This window comes from Lepidochelys kempii, chromosome 4 (assembly GCF_965140285.1).
Source record: "Lepidochelys kempii isolate rLepKem1 chromosome 4, rLepKem1.hap1, whole genome shotgun sequence".
In the NCBI taxonomy this organism is placed as follows: Eukaryota; Metazoa; Chordata; order Testudines; family Cheloniidae; genus Lepidochelys; species Lepidochelys kempii.
In genome coordinates this window covers 127,337,347-127,365,301 of record NC_136383.1, presented here as the reverse complement: position 1 = coordinate 127,365,301, position 27,955 = coordinate 127,337,347, and the positions used below count along the sequence as shown (strand labels likewise).

General features: G+C 43.7%; 1 protein-coding gene across 1 annotated transcript in view; it reads left to right on the top strand.

Moving 5' to 3' along the window:
• The first annotated feature begins 1,144 nt into the window (after positions 1-1,144).
• FGFRL1 (fibroblast growth factor receptor like 1) overlaps positions 1,145-27,955 on the top strand; it is a 254,669-nt gene continuing 227,858 nt past the window's right edge. The window contains exons 1-2 of the mRNA XM_073342841.2: positions 1,145-1,850; positions 3,854-3,963. Coding sequence (XP_073198942.1) covers positions 3,903-3,963 — 61 coding nt within the window. The 5' untranslated portion in view covers positions 1,145-1,850; positions 3,854-3,902. The remainder of the gene's footprint in view (positions 1,851-3,853; positions 3,964-27,955) is intronic.

Genomic DNA, 27,955 nt, shown 5'->3' with positions numbered 1-27,955 from the left:
TCCTTGGTTTTTGTTTAGGATCCTCCCTGTATGTGTTCACACTGTAGTGGTATTAAAACTTTTATTTGCTTCCAAGAGGAGCAGCTATGCTCGGACATTTCAAATTAGATTTTGTAACAAATAACAACAAGAATAATGGCAATAGTTTTCTCTGTATGTAAAGCTTAGCTGTTAATACTGTTTTTCCCTTGGCTATTGTTTAGTTTACTTTGTGAGCACTGTTGGATTGATTTTATATTGTATAGAGAATTATTTGGTGTAAGATGGGAGTTTACAACTGAGTAGCATTTAAAAGTGAATAAATAATCATAACAGTTAATATATGACAGACATCACAAGAGCTTATTTTCCTTTTTTTTTTTTTTTTTTTGTTTAGTCTCATTCTGGAATGAGTTGGATGGGTGCTCAGAGATTTATGTGCTTTCAAGAGGAGTTGCCAAGATGATCTGTCCGACAGACAGACAGACAGAGTGGAGTGCAATTAGATAGAGGTATGGATTGTGGTAGAGAAAGAGAGAGAGATAGGTATGGTGAGAGACTGTCTGTCTATATATCTGTCTCTCTTTGTGTACCACAATGCAGGTCCATCTAAATGAACACTCCTCTCTCTGTCTTTCTAATTATCCTCTAGATTGTTTTTTTTTTAATTAGTCTCTTTCAAACCTAACAAGAAACAATCAGGCCGAAGGAGGAGTGAAAATGTGAATGTCCCATTAGCGAGAGAGACAAGATGGGCAAGGTAATATCTTTTATTGGCCCAACTTCTGCTGGTGTCTCATTGGCACACAGCGCTGAGCCTTTCAGCATGGCCAGAGGCAGGGAGATTGCCACCAAAGGAAGGCTCAAGTGAGTGCTAATGGATCGGGCAGCTGGGTGGAGCTCTGAGCTGGGGAGAGTGGGGAGGAGACAGCCAGCCAGCCAACCCCCTTACTTGGGCTGGACTGCAGTGCCCGGGGAACCCACAGCTTCCAAGCCCCGGCCCCAGCCAGCTCCTCTGCAAAGGGTTAAAGGGAGCCTCAGCCTTGAAGTGGGCTGGAGGGAGAGGCGGAGGGATTAACTTGATTGGTGAGAAGTTTGTAGCTGGGCGGTGCCGGGCCGCCCTTACGGCTCTGCGCTCCCCCAGAATCACAAAGCCCTGCCGGGAACCTTGCTTTAGCGCTTGTTCCTTGGCTTCAGCTCCCCCCTCCCCGTAAACGTGATCCCGGCTCAGAGGGACCCAGGGCGGCATCACCCCGGCATCCTGCAGCTCAGAGCTCCCGCGCTCCCGGGGGATCTGTCAGAGCCAGGGCTGCAGATTCCTAGCCCACCGGCCGCCCGCCCGCTCGCTCACTCGCACACGCACCCTGGCCCGGAGCTGCCGCTCGTGCACAGCGGGGAAAATACAAGTTTTCTCTCCCCTTGACTTAGCTAATCGCGGAGAGAGCCCACGCCTTTTGTGGCAAAGTGTTTTCTGGTGGGAAGATGGTGGCTTGAGACTTGGATGCTTTCATGAACGCCCTGAAGGGGTTGTAGGTAAAGGGACTCCAGACCCTCAGGTATATTTTGCAGTGTGAGTTTCCTTTTAAAAACAACACCCAGCCGACAAACAAAAGAGCCAAGAACGGCACACATCCCCAGCGAAGGAACCTGCTTTCTTAGCGCTTGCCCTCCCTGCCTTGCCAAGGTGGGGGCTGTCAAAGTGCAAAGTTTGATTGACCCCCCCCGCCCGACTGCGGAAGGAATGAAGCTGAAATGAAAAGGGGCAGCCCATGGGACTGGCTAGAGGACTGACTTGCCCGGATTGCCATTCAAAGGGATCTCTTATGATGGGGCAAACAGCGCGCTGTTAAGTACCCGCGCTGCAAGTGAAGGTAAGTGGCTCGCTTAGCCTCCAAGAAAATGAAATAAGGAAACTTAGCCGGGACAGTTGGTCGAAGTCCCTGTGTCTTGCTGAGGTTAAACACAACGCGCGGGAAGGGGCTGGGGGGCTCGCAGGCGTTAATGAATTAAGAAGTGAGTTAACATCTGCCCTTGAAGCGAGCTAGGGCGCACCGGTACCTGCCCCCTGGAGCCAGCCGCCCCAGCCAGAAGGCAGGAGGCCGGCGGGCTGCTCCGGCACTGCGCTGGTGTCATGTAAGGAGCCAGGATTAACGTTAATGATTAGTCAGGGCTCTCTGCATTTCGGGCTGTCTTCGGCGCTGGAGCGGCTCCGCGGGCAGGGGATGGCTGCGCGGCCCATGTGGTGTTACACTCCTCCCATGGGTGGGCAGCAGGCAGAAACTTTCCTGTTACCCTCCCAAGCGCTGGGGCCGCTCGCCGGCCTTCCGGGGAAGGAAGAGGCACACGAGCGAGAATTACCTCGCGAGTCATCAATACACACGTGTGCCTGCCCAGGGGAGGCGCAGGGTCCATCTGCCTTAGACCTCACTGGCTCTGGTGCCTTTGGCCAGGGGCGAGGGGAGGTGTTTACTTGAAAAACGGACAGGAAAACCCCTGGTCAGTTTCACGCTGGATGTTTGAAGCCTGGTTTCTTCTGGCTGGCCAGAGAGATACAGCATCACAGGACTGGAAGGGACCTCGAGAGGTCATCTAGTCCAGTCCCCTGCACGCATGGCAGGACTAAGTATTATCTAGACCGGTATGGGGAAGTGCTGGGAACTGCACCCCTCTTTTACAGGGCTCACTGACTAGTGGGGAATGGGGTCAGCTGTGGGGTGGCATGGTCGCATGGGCCCTGGACCAAGGCTGTGTGCCTTCCTGACTCCGGATGGTGGGGCTGGGAGGGTCAGGGACCGTCACTGCTCTGCTGGGTTGGTTTGGGAAGCACAGTTTCTGCTGAGAGCTGGTTACCTCTCCCGGCATGACCTGTCTCAGGCTCCCTGCTGTAAATAATATATTAACATAAGAGCAGCAACCAAAATAGCCTTTCTCTGAGATGCCTCACTTTGCCTTTGCAAGGTATAAACATTTCTGGATTGCTTCTTTCCCCTTCCTTGCAGAGCAGTTCTGTAAGATGGAAATGACGGTACATGATGTGTCCCTCTACGCTCCCCAGGTGGATTGATGTGAACTCATGCCTTGGGCAGAGATTCTCCCCCCCCACCAACAACCTCATTTTACCACCTTAAGAATTTGTGGTGCAAATTTGTAAGCTAATGGCAATGTGTAATTATTTGGTTTGTTGGATGCTGTACATGGGTTGTTGTGTGTCCTGAGGGCATAGAGTGTTTAAATCAGGGAGTTTACAAGAGTGAGGAATTCAGATAGTGTTTAGAGAGTGAGAGTTTTAGGAGGCGAACAGAGTGTAAGTAAAGTAAACCTGATCTACTTAGATTTTTTTTAAAAACAGATATTAGAGCAGCTAAGGAATATTCAAGGGTGTGAAACACAAGCTTGCAGTAGGACACACCTTTGGTGTAAACCAAAACAAGCCGTGCTTGAAAGGAAAGGAGGGTTGGGGAAATGAATTGCTGGGAAGTAAAATTCAGCACTGAAGGAAATACACAAAGCTCTGGCGTACCCACGTTACAAGCAATGAAGCAGAAAAGCTAAGTTCTGTGGGTGGAAAGGATAGATTCCTTTTTTCAGTTCCTCCAGAAGTTTTTAACCTGCTATCTTGTTTTATGGCCACTCACTAATGTTTGCTTGCGTACAAGACTGGTTCTGTACAAGATACCAAGAAAAGTGCTTGATTTATATCAGGCAAGAGCGAAAGGTTAGGAAAGAGCAAAGTTTTACATGCTGAATGCAAAAGACTGAATTATAAATATTTATAATTGCTGGTACAAATTTTGTTTGCTTTACTGACGCACTGAGGGTTGTTGTTTTTTTTAAATTCTCATCTCCCCCCCCCCTTTTTTTTTCCTTCCTCCAGGTTTGAAAGATCAGAAATCTGTACAATACAGACGGAACCAGTTTTCAAAATGGAATTCCACCTTGCGCTCTTTTTTGTAGGGATAATTGCATTTTCTGATTCAGCCCGAGGTAAGGAGAATGAGCTTTATGCAGCCTTGGAAATGGTTTGTGGCTTGTGCCTTTACATTTGCTCCAGTTGTGCTCATGTTCTTCCAACACGCTATAGTCCTTTTAGAGACCAAATCATGATATTTCCTTCTGCATAGAATCTCCCTTCCCCCTCGTCCACCCACACATGCATTCCTCCCATGGCACATTTTGTCAGTGTTGACCGTGATATCGCAACTCGGATGCAAGATGGTCACTTTTTGGCCAAAAAGAAAAGGAGTACTTGTGGCACCTTAGAGACTAACCAATTTATTTATATAAATTTATATAAATTATATTTATTAGTCTCTAAGGTGCCACAAGTACTCCTTTTCTTTTTGCGAATACAGACTAACACGGCTGTTCCTCTGAAACCTGTCACTTTTTGGCCAGTTTGTTAATTGCAGGTGAGCTCTTTGCTTTTGTCGTTTATGTGTAAAAATACACAGTTGGCTTTCAACTTTCAGTGTAGGGTTAAAGGAAAACAATTGCATTCCTTTGTGGATCAGGAGTGCCTCTCCCCTCCTGTAATCCCTCCAAACTCTGCCCTGTGTATTCCCAATAGCAAACTAAACAAACAAATCCATTAACTTCCCAAGTGACAGACAAATGACAGTTCTCAATAGCTAGCACATATTTTAACACTGGGACTCCAGCAGATGATCAGATTTCAATAAACAGGTTACCCGACCAGTGGTGGATTGAAAAACAATGACCTAGAAGTTGAGGTAAGGGAGGAGAGGGTTTTGTATGAGAAGATAATTTAACAAAAGCTATGGGGTCAGAATACAGGTTTCAGAGGGGTAGCCGTGTTAGTCTGTATCAGCAAAAACAACAAGGAGTCCTTGTAGCCACCTTAGAGACTAACACATTTATTTGGGCATAAGCTTTCATGGGCTAAAACCCACTTCATCAGATGCATCCATTACTTGTCCTCAGCATTAGTTTAACACCATGGCTCTCAGCCTTTCCAGACTACTGTACCTCTTTTAGGGGTCTGATTTGTCTTGCGTACCCCAAGTTTCACCTCACTTCAAAACTACTTGCTTACAAAATCAGACCTAAAAATACAAAAGTGTCACAGTACGCTATTACTGACAAATTACTTACTTTTTCATTTTTACCATATAATTATAAAATAAATCAACTGGAATATAAATATTGTACTTACATTTCAGTGCATAATATATACAGCAGTATAAACAGGTCATTGTGTGAAATTTTAGTTTGTACTGACTTTGCTAGTGCTTTTTATGTAGCCTGTTGTGATGAGTTGATGTACCCCCTGGAAGACTGTGTACCCCTAACAGTACATGTATCCCTGGTTAAGAACCACTGGTCTAACATACCTTTGCCAGTGCTGTCACGTTAGCCTTGGAAAGTCTGAATGATAAACCACTCTCTCAGTCTAACTGATTCTCTACTGGTCACAAAGGAGAGGACTGCATTGTTCCATGAGAATGGTTGTATGTATTTAGGATGTAGATTTGCCCCAGCTGCAATCCCAAACACTGTCGAAGAAGCATAAATTGCTGAGCAACCATTAAAAATGCCCAGCGCAAGATTATGTGTTGCTTAGTTTACAATTTAAATATTTAAACTTGCTATTAGTTCTGGAAACCATAACTTGCCAGAAATATGTGTGTGTGTGTGTGTGAGAGAGAGAGAGTGAGAGAGGGGACAAAAAGCATTGCTATAGAAACTCAGAGCTTGATTAATGCATTGTTGTTGTTTTTTCTTGGCATTGACTCCCAAGTAAATACTTTATGGAGGCAGAAGCACTGTAAAATGATTCTGCTGGAAGCTGAATGAAAAGGAAAACAGTGTATAGCCTTTAAGACCTGAAAGTCTAAATTCCAGGCATGGTTTACAATGGAGATCCAGTTTTAAGTTGTAGGCAATGGACAGGAGTGTTATGAATTAAGATGACCCCGTGAATGTATATTATTCTAATAGACTTGAGTACCCAGTGGAGTTCAGTGAGAAATCTTGAGTAGGCTGTATACCACAAAAAGATTTTGTCTATTTTCTGCAGTGTTTTGAGTAGAGTATTTACTGCTTTATTGCTAAATCTTCTTTAATTTTTGTTTGTCTATCTTGCTTGTATTATTTTATTGCACTTAAAATATAGTATGCAGCTTTAATGACTCACAGTGCTGTGAACGATTGTTTTGAACAGAAATAACACAAAATTCACAGCTATGATTTCAAACCAGATCATATTTTTGCATTTGTAGAGGTTACCTAGACATAGTGTAAACTTTGTAAGGTTACATTGTCTGGTGAACAGACCTCTTTACTGCTCCAGACAAATATGCCCTGCACATGGTGAGAGAGACAGTCTGATTGTTTAAATGGCATAAAAATGTGGTAAATTACTATATTGTGGCCAAAGAAAAAGAATATAATCCACTTACCTTCTGATGTGGAGAGAGACAAATGGAGCAAATGAAGAGGAAAGGTGTCATTACAAGAAAAGCAGTGGCAAAAAAGGTAACACATTTAAGGCCTGATTCTCCTCCCACTAAAATCAATAGGATTTTTGATTGTGACGGAAATGGGAGTAGGATTGAGGACTTAAACACACAGAAGTGAGAAACAGAAATATCTAGAGCTCTGAAACCTTATTCGATGCTGTACATTTTCCCTTATTTAAAACACATCAGGATAATGTTTAGACTTTTTGAAATGTGCCCCATTTGTAACATGCCCATGGATTTTTTTTTTACGCTGGGTTAGATCACTGCAGATATATAAATATTACTTGTTTCCGTCAGGGAGGTTTTACAGACAACCCAGTGGATGAATCTCAGGTTGAGGATATTCGGATATTTCTTTGAAGCAGGAGGGGACTCTTTTCGCAATTAATGTGTGTCCTGATTGTAGATTGCATGCATGTAGCCCGTATCATGGCCAACACTTTGCAACATGGGTTGCTGTATGCTATATGGATGCCTGCCTGCTGGTGGGAATGGCAAGCACTCATCACCTCTGGATGTGGAATGAAGTGCCTAAATTTTGACATCCAAGCTTGAAGATTTAGGTTAACTTCTTTTAAATGTCTCATGAAAGCATTAGGTAAAAGCAATGTAATGGTGCTACAGTGCTAATTCCACGATTCCACATTGCATGCTGTGTGATCATGGAATTAAGGCCTGGATCATAATGCGTTTGCACAAGAGGGCAGAGTTAAGGCTGCTCATGCAACTCTAACTGGTATTTCCTGGCTTGTGAGCGCTTAGCTGCGATCTTAATGTTCCATTAAACTTTACATTATATTCTTTTACTCTGTATTCAGATAGCACCTTTCCTGGTAAAGGATCCCAAAGGACTTTGTGCCTGTGGCCTTATCCTGCAGTCTTCATGCTAACTAATCTGGGGGTTTTGCGAGCATCACAGCTGCAGGAGCTGGCTGTGCATCCTTCCTGCACTATTGAAATACAGGGCATTTCTGCGGTGGAGGATGGCAGCCAGCTGACATGCAGTGTACACTCCAGGAGAGGGGAAGGTTTGGCTAAAGAAACCAGGGTAAACCTGAACTCTTACGAAAGGTGCTATGGGATTTTTAATTTCCATGAAGAGTAGGGACCAACTCAGTTTTTAAGGGTTCATACAAAAGAGTCCTTGCAAAGTGAACACATGGAATTTCATTTTTCTGTTTGGCAGTATGAAAGGCCAGCTCTCCCTAGCTAGGGTTTGAACCTGTGCTTTCAGGGATCTAAACTTAAAGGTTTTAGCTAAGGGCATGTATGGAGAATACCTACCTACTATATCCTTGCTTATCTGAGAGACCCTGGGCTATTTTTTAAACCTAAATTCCTTCCCATTCTGGTGTCATTATTCACTTTAAAATTGTCACTGGAATTATGATTTTGGAATAGCTATTTCAGTATAATTCCAAGTGCAGACAAGCCTTTGGTCGTCCCTCCCCTTTGGGGCTAACGGTAGTACAGGGATGCTCCTTATGTGTGAAAGCCACTCTTGTGTGCATAAAGAAAAGGAGGACTTGTGGCACCTTAGAGACTAACCAATTTATTTGAGCATGAGCTTTCGTGAGCTACAGCTCACTTCATCGGATGCATACCATGGAAACTGCAGCAGACTTTATATACACACACAGAATATGAAACAATACCTCCTCCCACCCCACTGTCCTGCTGGTAATAGCTTGAGTATTCAGGTTCTGTGCAGGCAGGATGCAGAGGGGATGAAGAGACAAAATCTACCCCCCAGGCTCAGGGCAAGGTATAGAATAGCAGCCTCAACCATTTGCACCAGTTGTACTGGTGTTATCCTCACTGGACCTATGCTTATACAGCCCCCCTTGCTGCTACTTTGAGCCACCCCTCATTCTGTCCCCTTTGTGACCTTCTGTGCCTACTTATGTGGGTGCAATGTGGTATACCAGCACCTCTTTGCAGCTGCTCCATTCTATGCTCCCCATGCAGCCCCTGTGATGGGGATAACTGGTGCCTGAGAACCTTATGTGGGCCCTCTCCCCCAGGAGTGAATGCTGCCCTGTGTTAGTAACCTTTAACGAAATGAACTATCACAGTGTGCTCCTGCTTCTGCACACCACTGGTTGGATACAGGTAATACAATCTGATATTTTCCTGCTTATGGTATCTGAGTGACACACAGCGCAATATTTGTTCCAAATCTGTCAAGTTGCCATCGTATTCGCCTGGGTTACCGTATATGGTAACACAAGGGTGCACTTGGCTTGCTACAGTAGTTTAAGCACGATTTCATATGGTATGTTTAGAAGTTTTTGGTAAGAGCAGTAACAGCCCTTCCTTTGTCCAGTAAACTGATATTCTTATTGAAACTAACAAGTTTGGACATCAGTTTTATTTTCGGTGCATGGGGGCATACTGCTATAACTCCTTTCTTTTTTCTTTTTTTTTTTTTTGTGTGATACATGATTTTAAAAAATAGCTGGACTCTGACTGATGCATGACTTACAATAAGTTCACTACTTGTGCAATTTAACTACGGCAACCTCAAAATTCACTAGGCTGGCACAGATATTTATCACATGTCAGTATTTGACACTTGTTCTTTTAAATGTGGGAAATATGGGTCTTGAATGCTTGACGGTTTTCTTTTCAGGGAGATGGTTCTTAATACCAGGCAATATTTTTACCATTAAGTTCTCGAAACGTAATGATTTATAAGAGTGAATAGTAGTTAATGCTGATGATATAAATAGGACAACCGTGGTCTTCTGTTGTAAAGAGACCGCTATACCATGGTTCATCTTAGACTTGATTATTATTTGGACATCTTTCTTTTTTCTTTCTGATGGGAAAGGAAAGCATATAGTACCTGATTCGGATCCCATTGACGTCAAAGAGAGTCTTTCGATTGTCTTCAATTGGCTTTCAATCAGGTCTATCTGCACAAGAACACTCTGACAGCATAGCCTATACCTACCTATTATATATCCTTGATGATCGGAGGGAACCCTGATTACTTTTCAAACCTAAATTTCTCCTCTTTCTGGTGGTGTTATTCACTTTAAAATTGTCACTGAGTGTAAATATAGAATACAAAGTGTGTCAAACTGGAAGTTAAGCATTGATTTATTATTATATTTTATTATATTTTATTATTTTTTAATTTATTATGAAATACAGAAAATCACTCCAATGTGTTAGGGCTTTTAAGAGGTTTTATAAGTTTGTTCCCACAGTGTGCATGATGTTCAGCTGCTTGGAACTTCCTTTGGAGAAAAAAAAAACATCTATCATTCTTGTGATGCAGAAAATAAATTTTAAAGTCTGCCTTTTATGCATAAAAGTAATTTCAGTATGCCTAGGAATTATTTTCCAACATTCCCTATATAATTCTTTGTTCTGGAAAAACAAATGTTGAGTAAGTAGCACTTTCTAATTAATGAGTGCCTACTTTTAAAGGTGTGAGAGCACTGTAATGAATTTAGCAACTATGGACCGAGCTTTTTTCTTTTTTTTCTTTTCTTTTTGGGTGTCAATTGGCCCGGTGAGTTGATTTACATCAGCTGAGGATTTGGTCTTTTCCAAGTCGTCAGCTTGCACAGTGTGATAAACCCTGAACATATTAATGCAGATGTATATAGAGTAGTTGCTATTGAATATGGCAAGTAGAGATATTCACCTTTTTGTTACATATTTTGTGTTAACTGCTGGAAGAGGAAAATCATTTTCACCAAAGGGGGGGGAAAAAAAAAAAAGACACAAAGGTTGTCTTTTTCCTGCTTTGAAAAAAAAAAATTCTGAAGTCATTGCTGTATTTATTCAGTTTGAGTAGTATCAATGCAGCTTTCTTTTTTTCCAAAGATGTGAAACTCCTACTTGGGTCTGCAGTGGCTTGTAAAATCACCCTGTTCAAAAGGTCTGCTTTCAGATTAATCCCAATATTGCAGTAGTCAGTGGAAACACTCCTCCCCCCTTCTTTAATTAACCTGTTCATTTTATTTCACTCCTCAGAGTTTGTCTTTCGTCTGACCTCCTTCTTGCTTTCTAGTGGGGCAGTTGTGCCGAAATGTATTTGATCTTGTTTTGAATATTTTCGTTTGTATTTATATTTCTTTTCTTTTGTGAAGATGGCCCTGTAACCCAGGATCTTTGCTTGGATCTTTCTATAATAAACATGTCTTGCTATTAATTTAGCCGGGCTGACCTGTCCTGTTTTGTTGTACAGAGGTTGAAAGTTTTTGTTCTTATAAGGGAATTAAAAAGAATAAAAGCATAAAGAAGCTGATTGTAAGAGTGGCAAAGAGGAGAGAGTCCATTACAAGCACCCATTGAATCTGCTTCTGTAGCCCTTACTCACATGAGTATCCCCATTGAAGTTAATGAGGTACTTGCAGGATCAGATCTTCGGGCCAGGATGCTGTTGTAGTGGGAATGTTAGAAATGCCTAAGTTAGAAAGATACAACACATCTGCTTTGACTTATAAAGGCCAGGTCCAGAGCCCATGGAAGTCAATGGAAAGACTCCCAATGACTTCATGGGCTTTGGATCTGGTCCTTAAAGAACTGTCCTATGCAGATTAATTGTGATGCTGACACTTATACAAATCCACTGCTTTATTACAGCACATAGCTCCATTTTACAGCAGTGTGAGTACAGGGTTTTGGATTGCTGTTGCGTGCTGTAATATATTTGTACGTGGAGAGAGAAACTCCAGCTAGAGCTGCATTTCTTTTCCCAGAAGATGCACCGTTCTCTGCCTGTTGCTAGCTTTGGTGGGCTGGAAGGCTAAGAGTATGATGTAGTATGTGCCGTGGGACTGAAAGCAACTTGGACATTCTTTGCTTTAACTTCAGGTCAGCCTGTGGGGGTTTTATTCCAGAAGAGTAAGTGACAAGGTGGGTGAGGTAATATCTTTTATTGGACCAACTTCTTTTGGGGAAAGAGACAAGCTTTCGAGCTTACACAGAGCTCCTCTTCTTGTCTGGGAAGGGGAAGCAACGCGGCTACAAGAAGACTGCAAAGAGAAATGTGTGTCATTCTGAGGGGAGTGTTGCAGGGTGCAGAGGGGCTGGATACTGTTGTGAAGGCTTATTTAACAAGTCAATGTATGCCATTTGCCATGGACTCCGTTCTCATCTCTCCAATTTTTCCCCTTTCGAGTCAAATAAACATCAGGTGCCTGGAGTTTGGTTAGTTGCCCTGATTCCACAGTCTCTGCATTGTATTGCAGTATCCAGCAGTGCTGTGAATAACCTAACCTTTTTATTTCATCAAAACCACTCCAATTTTCAGGAAGAAATCCAGCCAATAACTCCAGGCTACTTCTGCCATTAAGTGTTCAAACTTAATTTTCAGCTGCACTAAGGGTAGAAAAATGTAAATTGGGAACAGAGATGTCTTGGAGAAGACTAATGTTTCTCTTGATTTCTGCACCCCTCAGCCCCTCCTGGATAGCTGTTGAAGGAAGAGTGGTTTCTGTCTTGGCAGGACCAAAATCATTTCTCTTTGTGCCTGATAAATTTATTTCATGAAAGATTTACATAATCTTGGGTATCCTGTCAAGTGATTGAGAAGTGAGTAAAGCATGAAGTGTCATAAACTAGATGCCTCTTGGGTTCTGTTGACTTTGGTGAGTATTTTTGGAGTTGTCAGTATTTATGCACGTTAAATTAGAAGAAAACCCAAAAACCTGTGGAGGGCAGACAAATGCAGAAATACATACAATTTTTTAAAAGCCCTCTGTTTTATTTGACTGTTGTTCAAGTTGATTCATATTTTCCTTGACCAGGTTGCTCGTATTTTATGTGCCCAGTGAATTGACTCCTGTGAGAATTCTGGTGAAACAGTACTTGGTCTGTGATCCTTGGTTCACATTCTTTCCATTACTTATCCATTCAGGTAGACTCAGCTTTCAACTGCTCTGAAAAGTGCCTCTGTTTACATGGCATCATGGAGTTCAGTGAATTTCAAATTGAGTATTGCTCGGTATACAAGTAAGAAAACGGTTTTAACTGAGCATCATCCCTGCAGAATCAGTTTAGGAGCTGAAAGTCAAGCTGAGTTCTTTCAGACTTGTGCAACATCTCCAGTAATCATGACCCAGCTGTTATAAAAGCCTGGTGCAACACCCATTGAAGTCAGTGGAAAGAAATGCGAAAGAGACAGAATCCAAGGTTGGTTAACAATTCTGTTGATGATGCATGAATGAATCAGAATAGGGTTCTTCCATTGGCTTGCCCTGCTAGCAAGTGTTAGAGCCCTGCATAGAGATTCTGAAGTTCTGTTTCAGAGTAACAGCCGTGTTAGTCTGTATTCACAAAAAGAAAAGGAGTACTTGTGGCACCTTAGAGACTAACCAATTTATTTGAGCATAAGCTTTCGTGAGCTACAGCTCACTTCATCGGATGCATACTGTGGAAAATACAGAAGATGTTCTTATACATACAAACCATGAAAAAATGGGTGTTGACCACTACAAAAGGTTTTCTCTCCCCCCACCCCACTCTCCTGCTGGTAATAGCTTATCTAAAGTGATCACTCTTCTTACAATGTGTATGATAATCAAGGTGGGCCATTTCCAGCACAAATCCAGGGTTTAACAAGAACGTCTGAGGAAGGGGGGTGTAGGTAGGAAAAAACAAGGGGAAATGGGTTATCTTGCATAATGACTTAGCCACTCCCAGTCTCTATTCAAGCCTAAGTTAATTGTATCCAATTTGCAAATGAATTCCAATTCAACAGTCTCTCGCTGAAGTCTGGTTTTGAAGTTTTTCTGTTGTAATATCGCAACTTTCATGTTTGTAATCGCCTGACCAGAGAGATTGAAGTGTTCTCCGACTGTTTTATGAATGTTATAATTCTTGACATCTGATTTGTGTCCATTTATTCTTTTACGTAGAGACTGTCCAGTTTGACCAATGTACATGGCAGAGGGGCATTGCTGGCACATGATGACATATATCACATTGGTGGATGTGCAGGTGAACGAGCCTCTGATAGTGTGGCTGATGTTATTAGGCCCTGTGATGGTATCCCCTGAATAGATATGTGGGCACAGTTGGCAACGGGCTTTGTTGCAAGGATAGGTTCCTGGGTTAGTGGTTCTGTTGTGTGGTTGCTGGTGAGTATTTGCTTCAGGTTGTGGGGCTGTCTGTAGGCAAGACTGGCCTGTCTCCCAAGACTTGTGAGAGTGTTGGGTCATCCTTCAGGATAGGTTGTAGATCCTTGATAATGCGTTGGAGGGGTTTTAGTTGGGGGCTGAAGGTGACGGCTAGTGGTGTTCTATTATTTTCTTTGTTAGGCCTGTCTTGTAGTAGGTGACTTCTGGGAACTCTTCTGGCTCTATCAATCTGTTTCTTCACTTCCGCAGTTGGGTATTGTAGTTGTAAGAGTGCTTGATAGAGACAAACACCTACAAGATCTCTGTCTGAGGGGTTGGAGCAAATGCGGTTGTATCGCAGAGCTTGGCTGTAGACAATGGATCATGTGGTGTGGTCAGGGTGAAAACTGGAGGCATGTAGGTAGGAATAGCGGTCAGTAGGTTTCTGGTATAGGGCAGTGTTTATGTGACCATTGTTTATTAGCACTGTAGTGTCCAGGAAGTGGATCTCTTGTGTGGACTGGACCAGGCTGAGGTTGATGGTGGGATGGAAATTGTTGAAATCATGGTGGGATTCCTCAAGGGCTTCTTTTCCATGGGTCCAGATGATGAAGATGTCATCAATATAGCGCAAGTGGAGTAGGGGCGTTAGGGGACGAGAGCTGAGGAAGCGTTGTTCTAAGTCAGCCATAAAAATGTTGGCATATTGTGGGGCCATGCGGGTACCCATAGCAGCGCCGCTGATTTGAAGGTATACATTGTCCCCAAATGTAAAATAGTTATGGGTAAGGACAAAGTCACAAAGTTCAGCCACCAGGTTAGCCGTGACATTATCGGGGATAGTGTTCTTGACGGCTTGTAGTCCATCTTTGTGTGGAATGTTGGTGTAGAGGGCTTCTACATCCATAGTGGCCAGGATGGTGTTATCAGGAAGATCACCGATGGATTGTAGTTTCCTCAGGAAGTCAGTGGTGTCTCGAAGGTAGCTGGGAGTGCTGGTAGCGTAGGGCCTGAGGAGGGAGTCTACATAGCCAGACAATTCTGCTGTCAGGGTGCCAATGCCTGAGATTATGGGGCGCCCAGGATTTCCAGGTTTATGGATCTTGGGTAGTAGATAGAATATCACAGGCTGAGGTTCCAGGGGTGTGTCTGTGCGGATTGACTCATGGTGGCAGGTGTGAGTTTGTTAACTCCACCCAGGATATAAGGGAGGTGGGGACAGGGAGTCCTGGAGAGAAATCCAAGGGACAGTCAAAGTCAGGGAGAAAGTTGAGACTGGGTTATGATGTATTATTGTTCTTGAGTCCCCAGTAAAACCAAATCCAAAGAGAGGAATTAGCCTTCAGACTAGCTCAGTGTGTGTGAAGTCTGTTGAAGATAAGGTATGGATGTAACCCATTCACAACTATTAGTGGTGTCCCTTTTCATCCACATTCCAGCAGATACTACCCACCGTGGTGTATTATTATTCACATGGATAGACATCAGTTGGCTGTGAATAGCCCCTAAATACCCTGTAGGAATGGCCCTGTACAAAATTCTTGTCATGGTGGTTTGTTGGTCACAGCAGCAAATGTGTTATTACTGCCCTGAATGACTTTGAAGCTTTCCCATGCCTAGACACAATTAAAGTCCAGCTGGGTGTGCTGGGTGAATGGGGAAGAAAGGTGCAAGTCAGAGGGAGGAGGAGGCGGGGCCAGGACCAAGCCACACTGGTCCACAGAGCTGGCCAGCCACACTGCAGGAAGTAGGCTGCACTGTTCCCCTGCACATTAGAGATCTGGGGGTGAAGTTGTGCCTTCCTGGGGTACAATTAATGGGTTTACCTAAATTAGGAAGAAGCGGGAGACCTAGGGTTAGCTAAATCAAGGTATCCTGCATCTACATGAGGGAGAAGGTCATTGTTAGGATCTCTGGATGGTTCGTTAATTAGTCCGACATTTCAGTGAAATTGAAGCTAAGGCTGATGTGTACACAATATTTAAAGGACACACTCATCATGGTAAATCAGTCCATGCCTGTGGCTCAATTTCTTTGAGCAGAAATGACCCAATTCTGCCTTCAGATTCACATGCACAACTCCTATTTGACAGAGAAATAGTCTGAAGGGACTTAGAGAGATAAGACATTGGGTGAAAAATAACTAATTGAGATTCAAATTGAGTAAGAGCAGCCTCGTTCATGTGGGGGAAAATAATTAAAAATGCACGTTTGCAGTGGGTAGAAAAACCTGGTGAGGTGTAATGCTGAAAGAGTCCTCGTAGTGAGAGTGGGCAGCACATTAGATATGAGTTGATAATGCAGTCAGGCTGCAAAATTAAAAGCCGGTGCTGTTTTCAACTGCGTACACAAATATCAGGGGCTGGGGGAATTGATTTAAGAGGAAAGATTAAGAGAGCTAAATATTATTGATTTGGTTAAGCAATGACTAAGAGGGGACAGAAGTCTACAAGCATGTGAACTGTGAGAACAACAAAGGGGGAAGGAATAATTAATATTAAACTATTTAATAACAGAAGTAACTTCCTGACAGTGAGAGGTACCATACTGTGGAACAGCTCATGGAGGAAGTGATAGACCTTCCATGGCTTGAGACTTAAAACTGGACTTGGCAAAGCTCTAATAAATGTAGTGGAAGGGAGATTCCTGGCTTGGCATGGACTAGCTGATGTAACAGAGGGGTTGGCAGACTTTTTCACAGGTGACATCAGCTCTCAATAGGTTGTCTTGTGGGCTATTCTGCATTGACTGGACCTCCTGTCCATGATCACACAAGATCCCAGTGGCTACTGCAGCAACTGCTTACTCAGAAAAGTATTATATCAGGGAGTATCCAATGCGTTTGAATGTAGTTTAGCAGCTGGAAACTAGGAGGAGAGCTAGTACCATGTGACCAGGCAGCCGTAGACCACCACCAAATCTTTTGCAAACTACCGTGGTCTGGAACATGGTGTACGAGCCTTCTGCTCCAATACGTGTTTTCCATCTTTAATATCCGTGGGCCAAATTCTGATCTCAGTTCTCTTTGGATTCAACGAGAGTTCTGCCGTGGAGCTGTGAGTAGACTTTGGCCTTATGATGCTACTGGAGAGCAGAACTGTGCCCTCAAAGAGCAGGATGCATTTCAAATTTCCACTGTTTGGTGTCAAGCAGTGGGAAAAGGCAGTGTGATATACGGGAGTTAATGTAAAAACTATTGTAACAGGTCCTGGCTGATGGACTCCATTATTCCTATTTGTATTCACAGTCAATCAGAAACACAGTATGGCCCATGCTAATTTCATCAAGGATTAGAGTGGGGTTTTCTGCTCAGCATGTCCCAGACGGATGTGTGTTTCCTGATTTTTTTTATTTGACTGGGACTAATAAACCCATTATGAATTCATCTGCATATGCGTGGAAATGGTTTAGGGTGGGTGAGTTGTAATTGGTGTATTTATTTTTCAATCTGGCACCTGCTGCATGTTTGGGTCACCTGTTCACCATCTATCCTTTTCTTGCTACAGACAGAGACAAATGAATGATAGTCAACATGGGACTCATTGTCTTAGCTGCAGGGGAAAGGACAATGTGGGAATTGTTAGATATCTTACCGTCATGATGAATGACCACATGAGGGCCTGCTCCTGCTTGCTTCGTTCAGGCAGAACGCCTAGCCCCTGATTCAGTGTAAACCAGAACTGAGGTCAGGGTCCCGCTTCTCATGTCTTCAGTCAGTGGGAGTGTTGCCTGAGCATTGCATGTAGAACTGCCTGGTGCTGGAATTGCACAAATCTCCCTGTGATGGGGTGCAATGTGGGGGGGAGGGCCCAGACCGTTCTGCCCAACCACCCTCCTTGGCCCCGGACCAGAGCTAGAAATTGGGCGTGGCTGTCCCTCTGTCAAGATGAAGGTGCAACTGGACCAGATTTGAACAGCACTGTCACCCCGTGCACCAGGTCACAACGCCACTTCCCCATTGGCACGAGGTAGCCCAGCCCCCAGGGGGAGGCAGAGCAGGGGGCACCAGGAACCCCCAGTATCCAGAAGGGTGGGAGGATTGGATCCAGGCTGTTGATGCTTCCTGGGGAAGCAAAGATGCAGAAGTAGGATGGGGCCTGTGGCATGCAGAACTGCCTGGCCTCTGGTGGGGATGGTGCTCTTCTGTCTGACCGACCCTCTGGGTAAGAGTTCAGGGCTGGGGGTGGGGTGGCAAGACCACAGGGCTGGGGGCAGGGAGGAGAGTTTGGAGCCGGGTGTGGAGAGTCTGCATATGTGTGGAGAGTGTGGGGAGGGAAGAGTGCAGGGTTGGGTGCAGAGGCAGCATGAGAGACCTCAGGACTGGGCATGGGGAAGTGGCAAAGGCAGAGCGCGGGGCTGATGGGAGGGGAGATATCCCGGGCTGGGGGCAGTGGGGAGAGCTTGGAGCTGGCTGTGGGGCATGAGGAGGGGAGTGTGTGTGGAGCTGGGTGCAGGGGCAGCCTGAGAGAGCTCAGGACTGGGCATGTGGGAGAGCTCGGGGGAGTGTGGGGTAGGGAAAGGAGAGTTCTGGGCCCCCTCCTTAGGAAAATTCTGGTTGCACCTCAGTCCCTGTGTCAGCTGGATCACTTTCTAGCAACCAGTGAAGTAGCAATAAGGGGGGATGCTGGTTTTGGAGTTTGATCTGCCGCCCTTATTCCTATGAGTAGTGCTATTCAGATCAACTGCATGGCTCATGTGGGTCAGAATCAGTCACAGAGTCGTAGAGTTTAAGGCCGGAAGGGAACACCAGGTCATCCCGTCTGACCTCCTGTATATCACAGCCCACCAAAGCCGCCCAGCACCCGCACGCTAAACCCAACAACCAAAATTAGGCCAAAGTATTACATCCCCCAGGAGACTAAACGATTGTGTGCCACAGGCAGGGAGAGCAGGAGTGACCAAGATGCACCAGTGGCTGAGGCCCCTGTGATGCCAGGGAATTAAGTGAGATATTCCAGATGAACCTGGCGAGTGACCCACACCCCACATCAGAGGAAGGTGAAACACTGCCAATGTGACCTGAGGTAGAATTCCTTTCCAGCATCTCATATGGTGATGAGTCAGACCCTGAGCCTGTGAGCAAGGTCCAAGCTGAGAGAGAGAATGCTTGGTGCCACCACAGAGCACTGACTCACCCCCTTCAGTGTCCCATTTCCAGTCCTAGTCATTTCTGATGCTACAGAGGAAGGAAATGAAGGTGCCCCGTCCATACTCCTGTTTACTTCATTGGGATGATTTGGGGAACAGTCAACATGAGCAAGGGGGAGGGACATAACCAGCCCACAAGATTTGGCCTATAGCTATATGATGCTTATTCCCACTTAGTGAGAGTTTCTGGGAGAACAATAGTACTCTCCTTCTAGATAAAGTCAGGCATAGGTACTGGAACTAAGGGTGCTACCACACCCCCTGGCTTGAAGTAGTAATAACAACCCAAATACCTGGTTTCTACCTTCTGCAGCCTCACTATGAAATCTGTTCCAGCACCCCTGAAGTCAGGAGAGAAAACTCATCGCTCTGAAGACTGCAGAGTAGCTAAGTGGAGTTTGAGACTTATTTTCTTTTATCCTAGAAAATCCAGTAAATCCAGTAAATTCTTTCAGTGTGGTCTTCTAAGAGTTTTTCAACTTAGTCTGACTTGCAGATTATTTGAATGCCATTATAAACTAGGGGTCAAGCAAGTTAATTCCCAGAACAGTGTGCTGCCCTGTTTTCAAACTGTGCTAATCAGAGTTTTGAGTCAAAGCGTGGTAGTTTGCTTAGTGAAATTATTTTCCTGTTAGAAAATTACAAATCGGCTCTGACTGTCCATATTGGCTTCAGTAACAGGAATGCTTGAATCACATGTGGAGAAAAGCCCCAGAATGGAGTAACAGCAAACCATTGCACAATGGAGTCTGATTCCTTAGCTCCCGAGTTCTAATGTGAGAAAAGAGGCTGTCTATGAAGCCTTACACCCAGCATTGTTACAGTTGCATTTATACCTCCATCGGGATTAAGGAAAGCTGTGTGCAACACATCTGAGCCATAAAATAAATGTCCTTTTCTAAAAGAGACATTTGGTTGAGTTGTTCAGTTACCCCCTCCTCACCTTCTTGTAATTGACTCTTGTTTACTTTTTTCCTCCTCCTTTCCCCAAGTTTATTACCAGTGTTTGGCCAGAGGAAATGAATTAACATAATTTACTGTTTTTAAAACAAGACACATTCTGTGCATGTACACACACACACACTCACTCACCCCTTCACCCTCCCAGCGCTGTGCTAAGGAGCATGTTTACAGAGTCTGGGTCCATTTAGAGAGAACAATACCCTGATTATGGAATGCAGCCTTCTATTCACAGAAACCCGAAGAAATCATCAGTTTAAAGGAGCTGCTGCCCCTTGAAGGTACATGCAGCGTGAGCTGTTTAAAAAAAAAAAATCAATCTTTTGTAGACACAAACTGCAAGCATTGTTCTCAGCGGAAGTTGATTTAGGGGTTGTGGTGGGGAATGGTCTTGGTATAAACTCAGTGCCAAGTTTGAGATCTACCGCCATGCAAAGCTTTTGTTGTGATTTCTAATCTAATTTCCAAGCGTAAATAATAGTTGTGAGATCTCATGGGGGAAGTGACCTGATGCTTCCTGATCTGGCAAAGTGCTTGGTGCTGGCAGCATAGGGGGAAAAATACTCGTAATTGAACCCAGAAATATTTCCTGTTTAGGATGAGTCAAGGCTAAAAGGTGCAGTTATATGTGGTTGGCTACTGCTCTTAATTGCTGTGGTACACCTGCCTCATAGACAATGCAGGAACAATGTCATGTAAAGAGTGTCTGATTTATCCATATTACCTGGGAAATGCAAAGCACTGTGGTTCATAGACTGCGGATGCTCCTCTCTTTCCTAATAAAGGGGCAGATTGTGGCAAGCAGTTACTCCCGTGTAGTTGCCCTGATTCTACTCCTGGGAGTAACAAGATGCTGACTCCAATCAATTTAAGCGCCTTATAGGATCAGGCCCTTCTGTTGTTGGGGTTAGTCCTGCACTCTATTGAATGTGACTGCGACACTGCAGAGGAGTAACCCATAGACTCTAAAGGCCAGATTTGGGCTGTTAGGTCTGCATCAGGGGCTCCCATTGAAATCAGTCGGAGTTACACAGGGATCCAGAGGTAGAAATTGGCTCACAGAAATTAGAGATGGAGAAGATCTGTTTCTAAGGTCATTTGGTCCATCCTCTGCCAATGCTGCATAGTGCCCTGTTGTATCAGGCTCTCTGTCCAAGTCTAGTTTTAGATGAACCAAGTAGTGGGTCTTCCACCTACTTCCACTGGGAGACTCAAAGCATCCCGCTTCCAACCCCACTGTTAAGACATTTTTTCCTGCTTGTCTAAATGTTGCCCTATGCAGTTTCATACTGTTGCTCCTTTTTCTGCCCCATGAGCCAGTCTAAGCAGTTCCTCTCCCTCTTTCCCAACGTTCTAAAACTTGTAGAGCAAAGAGCATCCTATCGTCTTTGAATTGTTGCCTTGATCTAGTTTTGCACCTGGTTTCCAGTCACAGGCATAGTGCTGTCTGCCCCATACACAAACACCATTCTACACCAGGGACCCCTGGAAAAGGGCAAAGTGGAAAGTTTGCCCATGAGAATGGGCCGTGTTCTGTCAAAAAGAGAAGCGAGTCTGAACAGCAATATTCCTCTTTTGCCTGGCACTCTGCAGACCCTTCTGGGTGCAAGAGCTTTGTGGTTGTGGGGTGAGGCTGGGGTGGAGCTAAGGGATGACTGCAATTGTTCATATCCTCTGCCTGGAAACCTGATGGACTTTTGCAGCCTCGGGTACGTTTTCCCTTCTCTGAATATTGAAGCACTCTTGGCAGAAGGGGCTTTGGGATGAACCACTGAGAACATAGCTTCTGAGGGAGACGTGCTGTCATGAGGGCTGGGGAGTAGCAAGTTAAAACTCATGGGTTTTCCTGGCCCTTTTATGGATTTTTTTTCTCCTGTGGACTGGGGGTGATTTAGTCCCAGTTTAAACACTGTTCAGCAGCCAGTGGAGATGGAGATCTCTATTATTCTCCACAGCATTGCCTCTGGTTTGTTGACAGCTCTCCGGTATCAAGGTGGCCAGAAGAGAACGCAATATACTTGCCAGAGCCAGATAAAGAGGGACTGTTCTCTTCCAGGTTCATTTCTGTGAGGACCTTTGACTAGTGATGCTGCTTCATGGTATAGGAAACAACCTGTACAAAATATCTTTTGTGGGTGAAGATATTTTTCTAGGGGAACAGAGCCAGTAGGTGAAAAAACCTAAATGCACAGGCCAGTATTAACAATATTTTTACGGGATTTGTGAAGGATGCATATTTGTATTGGACTGTAAGATAGTTGTATGGACAAATTCTGACCTTGTTCATGTATGGCTTCCATTAATTTAAACAAGAACCATGTTCATGCACCCAAAAGCCCTCACTCTCTGTATTTCCCCTGTTGTCTGGTGGTTTAAAAACAGAAGGGTAGATTCTTATCTCCCTTTGGTGTAAATCCAGAGTAACAAATATGAACGTCATGTGAGTTACTCTGGATTTACATGGGTGTAAGTGAAATCAGAATCTGGGCCCAAATTCTTTTGATTACCCCAACGCCAGCAGTGCAATAAAACATTCTTTATAATCTGTCAAAATTCATTAGAGCCTTTCAGATATAGCCCATGAAAATATTTTAGTAGATTTAAAAAACAAACAAACCATATTGTTTAGGGTTTGTTTGTATGGAATTAAAACAGTTTAGATCTTCTAATGAGAAAAATGTTGAGTTAAATAACCTGCAATGCAGAATAAGAAGAGAACATTTTGATTAACAGAAACTGATTAAAATATCAGCTGGGGAGAACAGTCTGAATGAAATTTTATTGATATTTTGATGTGTACCTTTTTGTTCACACAGTTTCAGAGGCGTAGGACTATTTTTTCTTCATAAAGATTTAATAAATACACAGATACAATCTGAAAAGCTAAAAATACAATAATCTGTACGAGGACAGTGAAAAATGGAAGGAGCTTTGTGTTCACTCTGAATCAGGCAGTAATGGAAGGAGCTTTGTGCTGTGTAGGTATGCCAGCCGTAACAACTTGTATCAGAGCTGCCTTCTGATACCATTCAAACCTGAATGTTACTCTGCTATGGGATAGAGACGAGAGCTGACTGGAGCATTACAGCTCCATGTTGCAGCAACTTTTGAGGTTTCAGAATCTGTTTTCATTACACACTGGAATGGAACTGGAATTGTGGGGTGTGTGTGTATATGGCCCGGTGGTTCGGACACTAGCTTGACATGTGAGAAACCTAAGCTATGTCTACACCTAAAACATTGCAGCGCTTCAATGTAGACATTCACTGCAGCAACAGGAAGGGTTCTACCATCGCAAAAGTTAATCTGCCTCCCCAAAAGGCGATAGCCAGTCAATGGAAGAATTATTCCATCGACCTGGTGCTGTCTGCACCCAGGGGTTCGTTTGGCTCAATGACGTCACTCGGGGTGTGGATTTTTCACACCCCTGAGCAACATAGCTGGGTCCACCTAACTTTTCAGTGTAGACCAGTCCCTAGACTCAAGTCCCTGCTCTGCCTGGTTCAGAGCAGAGTTTTTCATTCCAGATCATTCTGAATCAGGCAGAGCAAGAGTCTCCCCCACCCCACCATGAAAGCTTGTCCCAACTGATAGCAGTACTTCTGCACAAAACGTTTCAGCATTTGAAACAGCATATTTTGATAACATTTTATTTCACTTAAAATGTTCCCACCAGCTCTGATAGAGAGACATGAATGCCGAAACGAAGGAACTTTTGAAATATTTGATACAACTTACTTTAACACCAGAAAGGACCATGATGGTCATCTAGTCCGACCTCCTGCACATTGCAGGCCACAGAACCTCACCCACCCACTCCTGTAATAGACCCCTAACCTCTGGCTGAGTTACGGGAATCTTCAAATCAGGATGTAGAGACTTTATGCAGATCTTGGGGAGATGGTCAGCAAGTGAGCAAAGCTTCAGTTCATATAGTGGGAGACAGAATATGGCACCATTGTTATTACTGTGTAATGGTAATGCCTAGGAACCCCAGTCATAGATTGGGACCATACTGTGCTATCATCATTGTCATGGTGATCCCAAAGGGACATGGCTTCCTTGCTGGTCAAGTGCCACCCGCAGCGATCTCTAGCTACGTCCATAAGGTGGGCTGGCTGTATATTCAGTTTATGTCCCTCATTGGTGATCTTATCATACCACTAGAGCTTTTGGTGAGCACTTATTGTGCTAGGTGCTATTCAGGCAGAACCAAATGACTGCCCCAAAGATCTTACAATCTGGTGTTATCAGTCATAGCACCTGTGTTCCTTACACAGATACTGTGCTTTATTGTGACAGTTACTCCAAGCAAAAATTAGACTCATAAGGCTAAACTTTTCGTTTAAAAAAAAACCCCCCAAAAAACAAGGCCTCCCAGGTTGTACCCATAGCATGTGTGTTTGTGGGCACTAAGGGGTTAGTTAGGTTGAAAGCTCTTTCAGCCAGGGACTGTCTTTGTATTATATGTACGTGCAGTTCCTAGTGCAGAGGAGACTTGATCCCTGACTGGGGCCTCTGGGCCCTATTGCAGTGTGAATCATGCTGCTAATAACTGCGTGCATAAAATGTGTAGATAAATGCGGAGAAACGGGTGATACACCTGTGGTACGTGTGCAATGAATACTTTGAGCCCCTGCTCCCACAATATTGTGCAGGAACAAAGTATAAGTCTAGTCCTGCTGCCCTTTCCAAGGTAAATCTTGAATGACTTTAGCGAGTGTTGGACCTGCGTGTGTGTGGGTGTTTTAGATTTCTGACGTTGGGTTGTCAAACTTTGTTAAAGACAAAACTAATACACATTACAGTAATTGAATGACCACCAGCTGACCCATTGCCAGTTAGCTGATTTAGCCACAAGCCCAGGAGGGATTCCAGCACTCCAGAAACTGATTCTAACCCCTCTGAGACATCCCTTAGCCCCCTTATGCAGTCAGTGGACCTTTGCAGCATCCCCTGAATATTGGGTCTGTCATACAAGCAGAGGGAAGAATTCCAGAGCTGAGGGCCCTTCAGTGAGATTGTCTCACCTCCAGCTGACTTTCCCTCCCTGTCTTCTCCCCATACCCACTCCTCTTCCCAAGATATGCAAGCCTTGGGAGGGTGTTAGTTTGTGTCTCAACTGACGTCAACTGGGAGAGAGAGAGAGAGAGAGGGTGAAAACCACCAAAAAGCAAAACAAAACAAAGTTTCAGTTTTGGGTTATTTTTGTTGAGAAACTGGAAAATTTTGACCAAAAAAAAATTTTTCTACAAAATTTTTTTGGGGGGTTCAAAAAGCCATTATTTTGTGGAAAATTTGTTGAGCAGCTGTCGTCATAACTAGTTCCCTGAATTGCACTTACAAGATTTTTCAATAATTAATCATCTAAATTGTTAGATAACAAGTAACAAATGAAGAATGCATGTGAGGCCAAATTCATCCCTGCTCTGTATTATTTGAAACCAATGTGGAGTTACACCAGGGATGGAGTTGGCATTTGATGTTTGTAAATAAGGAAAATTTCTAATTTCAGGTTCCAATTCAGCAACACACTTAAGCATGTGCTTAACTTTAAGCATCTGAGTAATCACTGTTCAGAAAAGCATTTAAGCATATGCTGAAGTCCTGTTGAAGTAAACGCTTGCTCACTTGAAATCAATGGGATTCCTGCACAAATTTGCTTTCCCGAATTGGGGCACTGGACAGTAAAATGTGGAGTGACAACTGTCACTCAGGGCATAATTCTGAAGTTTGCAATTTCCTTGCTTTCATTTTTTCCTCCATGCTTGCACTAAACGGTAAATGCGAGAGAAATGGATGTAGGCTTTCTTGGGGCCCAGCTGCAGTGCGGTAATGTTTGGCAGTTGTTGAGGAAGATTTGTGAGGTTTCTTGGGGGGGAAGGGTCAGGTCAGAGGTAGAAGCCCAGTCACCCTTTACCGGAGGCTTTTGTAATAACAGGGCAGCTCCCTGGGGAGGTGTCCTTCTGTCCTCCCTTCACTTTCCCATTGACAAAAAGCAGACTGCCTGCCCCCAGCTGTTCCCTCATGCAAGTTACAAATGAGATGTTGAAAAGCAACCCTTGGACTTGAGACAGCTCTTCTCATTCTATTTCATTCTACTCATCAATTAATGTCAAACAAAGGTGTTTTATAACTGTTTTATAACTTTTTAAATAGAGGGACCCTCGGACCCTATTGAAGGGGAAGTCTGACTCCTGTGTGCTGTGGCAGCTGAGGTCTGCATGCCAGGGACTGTGGGACAAGGAAAATGGAACTTTCCCCTTTTTTGTGGCTGCCAAAAACATTTTTCCTTTTCCAGTTTACCAAACCCTGAGCCTCCTCTTCAGCTGGTGAAAACACAAAAGAAGCTGGTAATTTTGGTAATTGTGATGTTGCTTTATACCAGTGAAGGATCTGGCCCTCTGTCTTAATTCATTTCTGATTTACTTAACAGAACTGTAAAATCTGGTGCTAAAAGCTATGCCTGTTTATATGGAATCTGTCTCTCCACCCCATGCTCTGAGGCAGCCAAGCAAAATGAGACCAATCAGTGTTTCAAGTAATTGTTCACACCTGTAACTCTTGGCCTGCGTGATAAGTGTTGGGTCTGAAGAGTGAATTATGCCAAGCCTTAAAGAAAAAATTATGTATGACACATTTTTTTTCTAAAAGTCAGGGGGAGACTTTAAACTTCCCCACACTTTACCTCTTTAACCAGCTTCTGGCAACTTGGTTGAATGTTTTCTGACTAACTAGCTTCGACACAAAGGCTACTGGCATTTTTTTTTAACACCACTTTCTGTCAGAGCTGATAAAGCGGCAGTCAGCCTTTTAAAGATATTGCAGGGCGTTTGGGTTTCTTGTTTTGTCTCTATTTGGATATTTTAGCAAGAATTTGACACATGCTGAGAGCTGTCTGGAGACTTTTTTTTCCCCCTTCCTGAAATGCTTTTAGCTGAAATGGGAAGAAAAGAGTATTAATGGAGTTCCTGTATTAGTCTGTTTACACAGGGAACCATGGAAGGTGAGCAGAATAGGTCAGCGAGGCTAGTGGTTGCATCACTCTTGATTTCTACAGTTGTAAAAGGTTCATGCATTCTGGATTTAGAGGGGAAGAGGAATACCACAGAATATCTCTAAACATTTGGTTGCTGGCATAAACGTGTCCTGTGAAATTCCCTCGTACACAGAAGCTCTCATTTAATAGGATTTTCATACTTTTTGCCTGGGCATTCGTTCTCCCAAACAACATGGTGTCTCTGTTTATGCTGCTGGCTGTCATTAATCTGTGATGGACTGTTTATGCTTAGTTTATGTTAGCCAAACAGGACAATCCAAAGTTGAAAATTTGATTTCTCTGGTGGTACCAACTGCTGTCTTTTAAAGACTCTGCTAAGAAGGACAGATTCACGGGTTTTTAAAAAATGAACCAGTCTCCTTATACTGAAGTATTTCCTTATTTTGAGGAGGAAGGATAGTTTTGTGATTAAGGCATAGAAGTAAAAGTCAGGAATTCTGATGGTTTCATTGCCTCTGCCATAGTATCCTATGTGCCCTTGGACAAGTCATTAAGGCCTCTATTTTCAAAAATAATGAGGAGTCCTTGTGGCACCTTAGAGACAAACACATTTATTCAGGCAATTTCTGGGTGACATGGGTAGGTTTTCAGAGGAACTGAGGACCTGCAGCTTCCATTGACTTCATTTGAGGTGGAGGGTTTCACAGCCCCTGTGAAAATCTGGCCCAAAGTATCTAAAGTTGCCTCAATTTCTATATCCAGAAATTGAGGCAAACAAAACTAGATGCCACTTTTGAAATATGGACCGTAGCTTTTCTGTGCCTCTAATTGCCCATTGGTAAAATTGGGATAATAATCTTGTACTTAGCCTGACACACTTCTGTTAGGTGGATGGGTTAGCTGGCATGTCCAAATCACTTTATAATCTTTGGATATATAATATAAGTGATAAGTAGTTTGTTTTCTCAGTGATATTTCATTATGGATGCAATTATGCAAAGTATTGCACACAATCAAATATTTTGCCACAATCAAATAACACCTTTCATTTTCAGATCTCAGAGCACTTTGTAGCCAATCCTTAATTAGGCTTCATAACACCTATTGTTTCAGATGGGGAAACTGAGAAGACAAAGAGAGGTTAAGTGACTTCCTCAAAGTTACACAAATCAACGGCAGGATTAGAACATAGACCTTTTGTTCTGCTGTTTTGGCCACTGAATCACATTTGTTCTCCAATATAACCTGTAACATATGAAGTTAATTTCAAAGATATATTTCCTTGAAGTAACATTCATGACACCAGA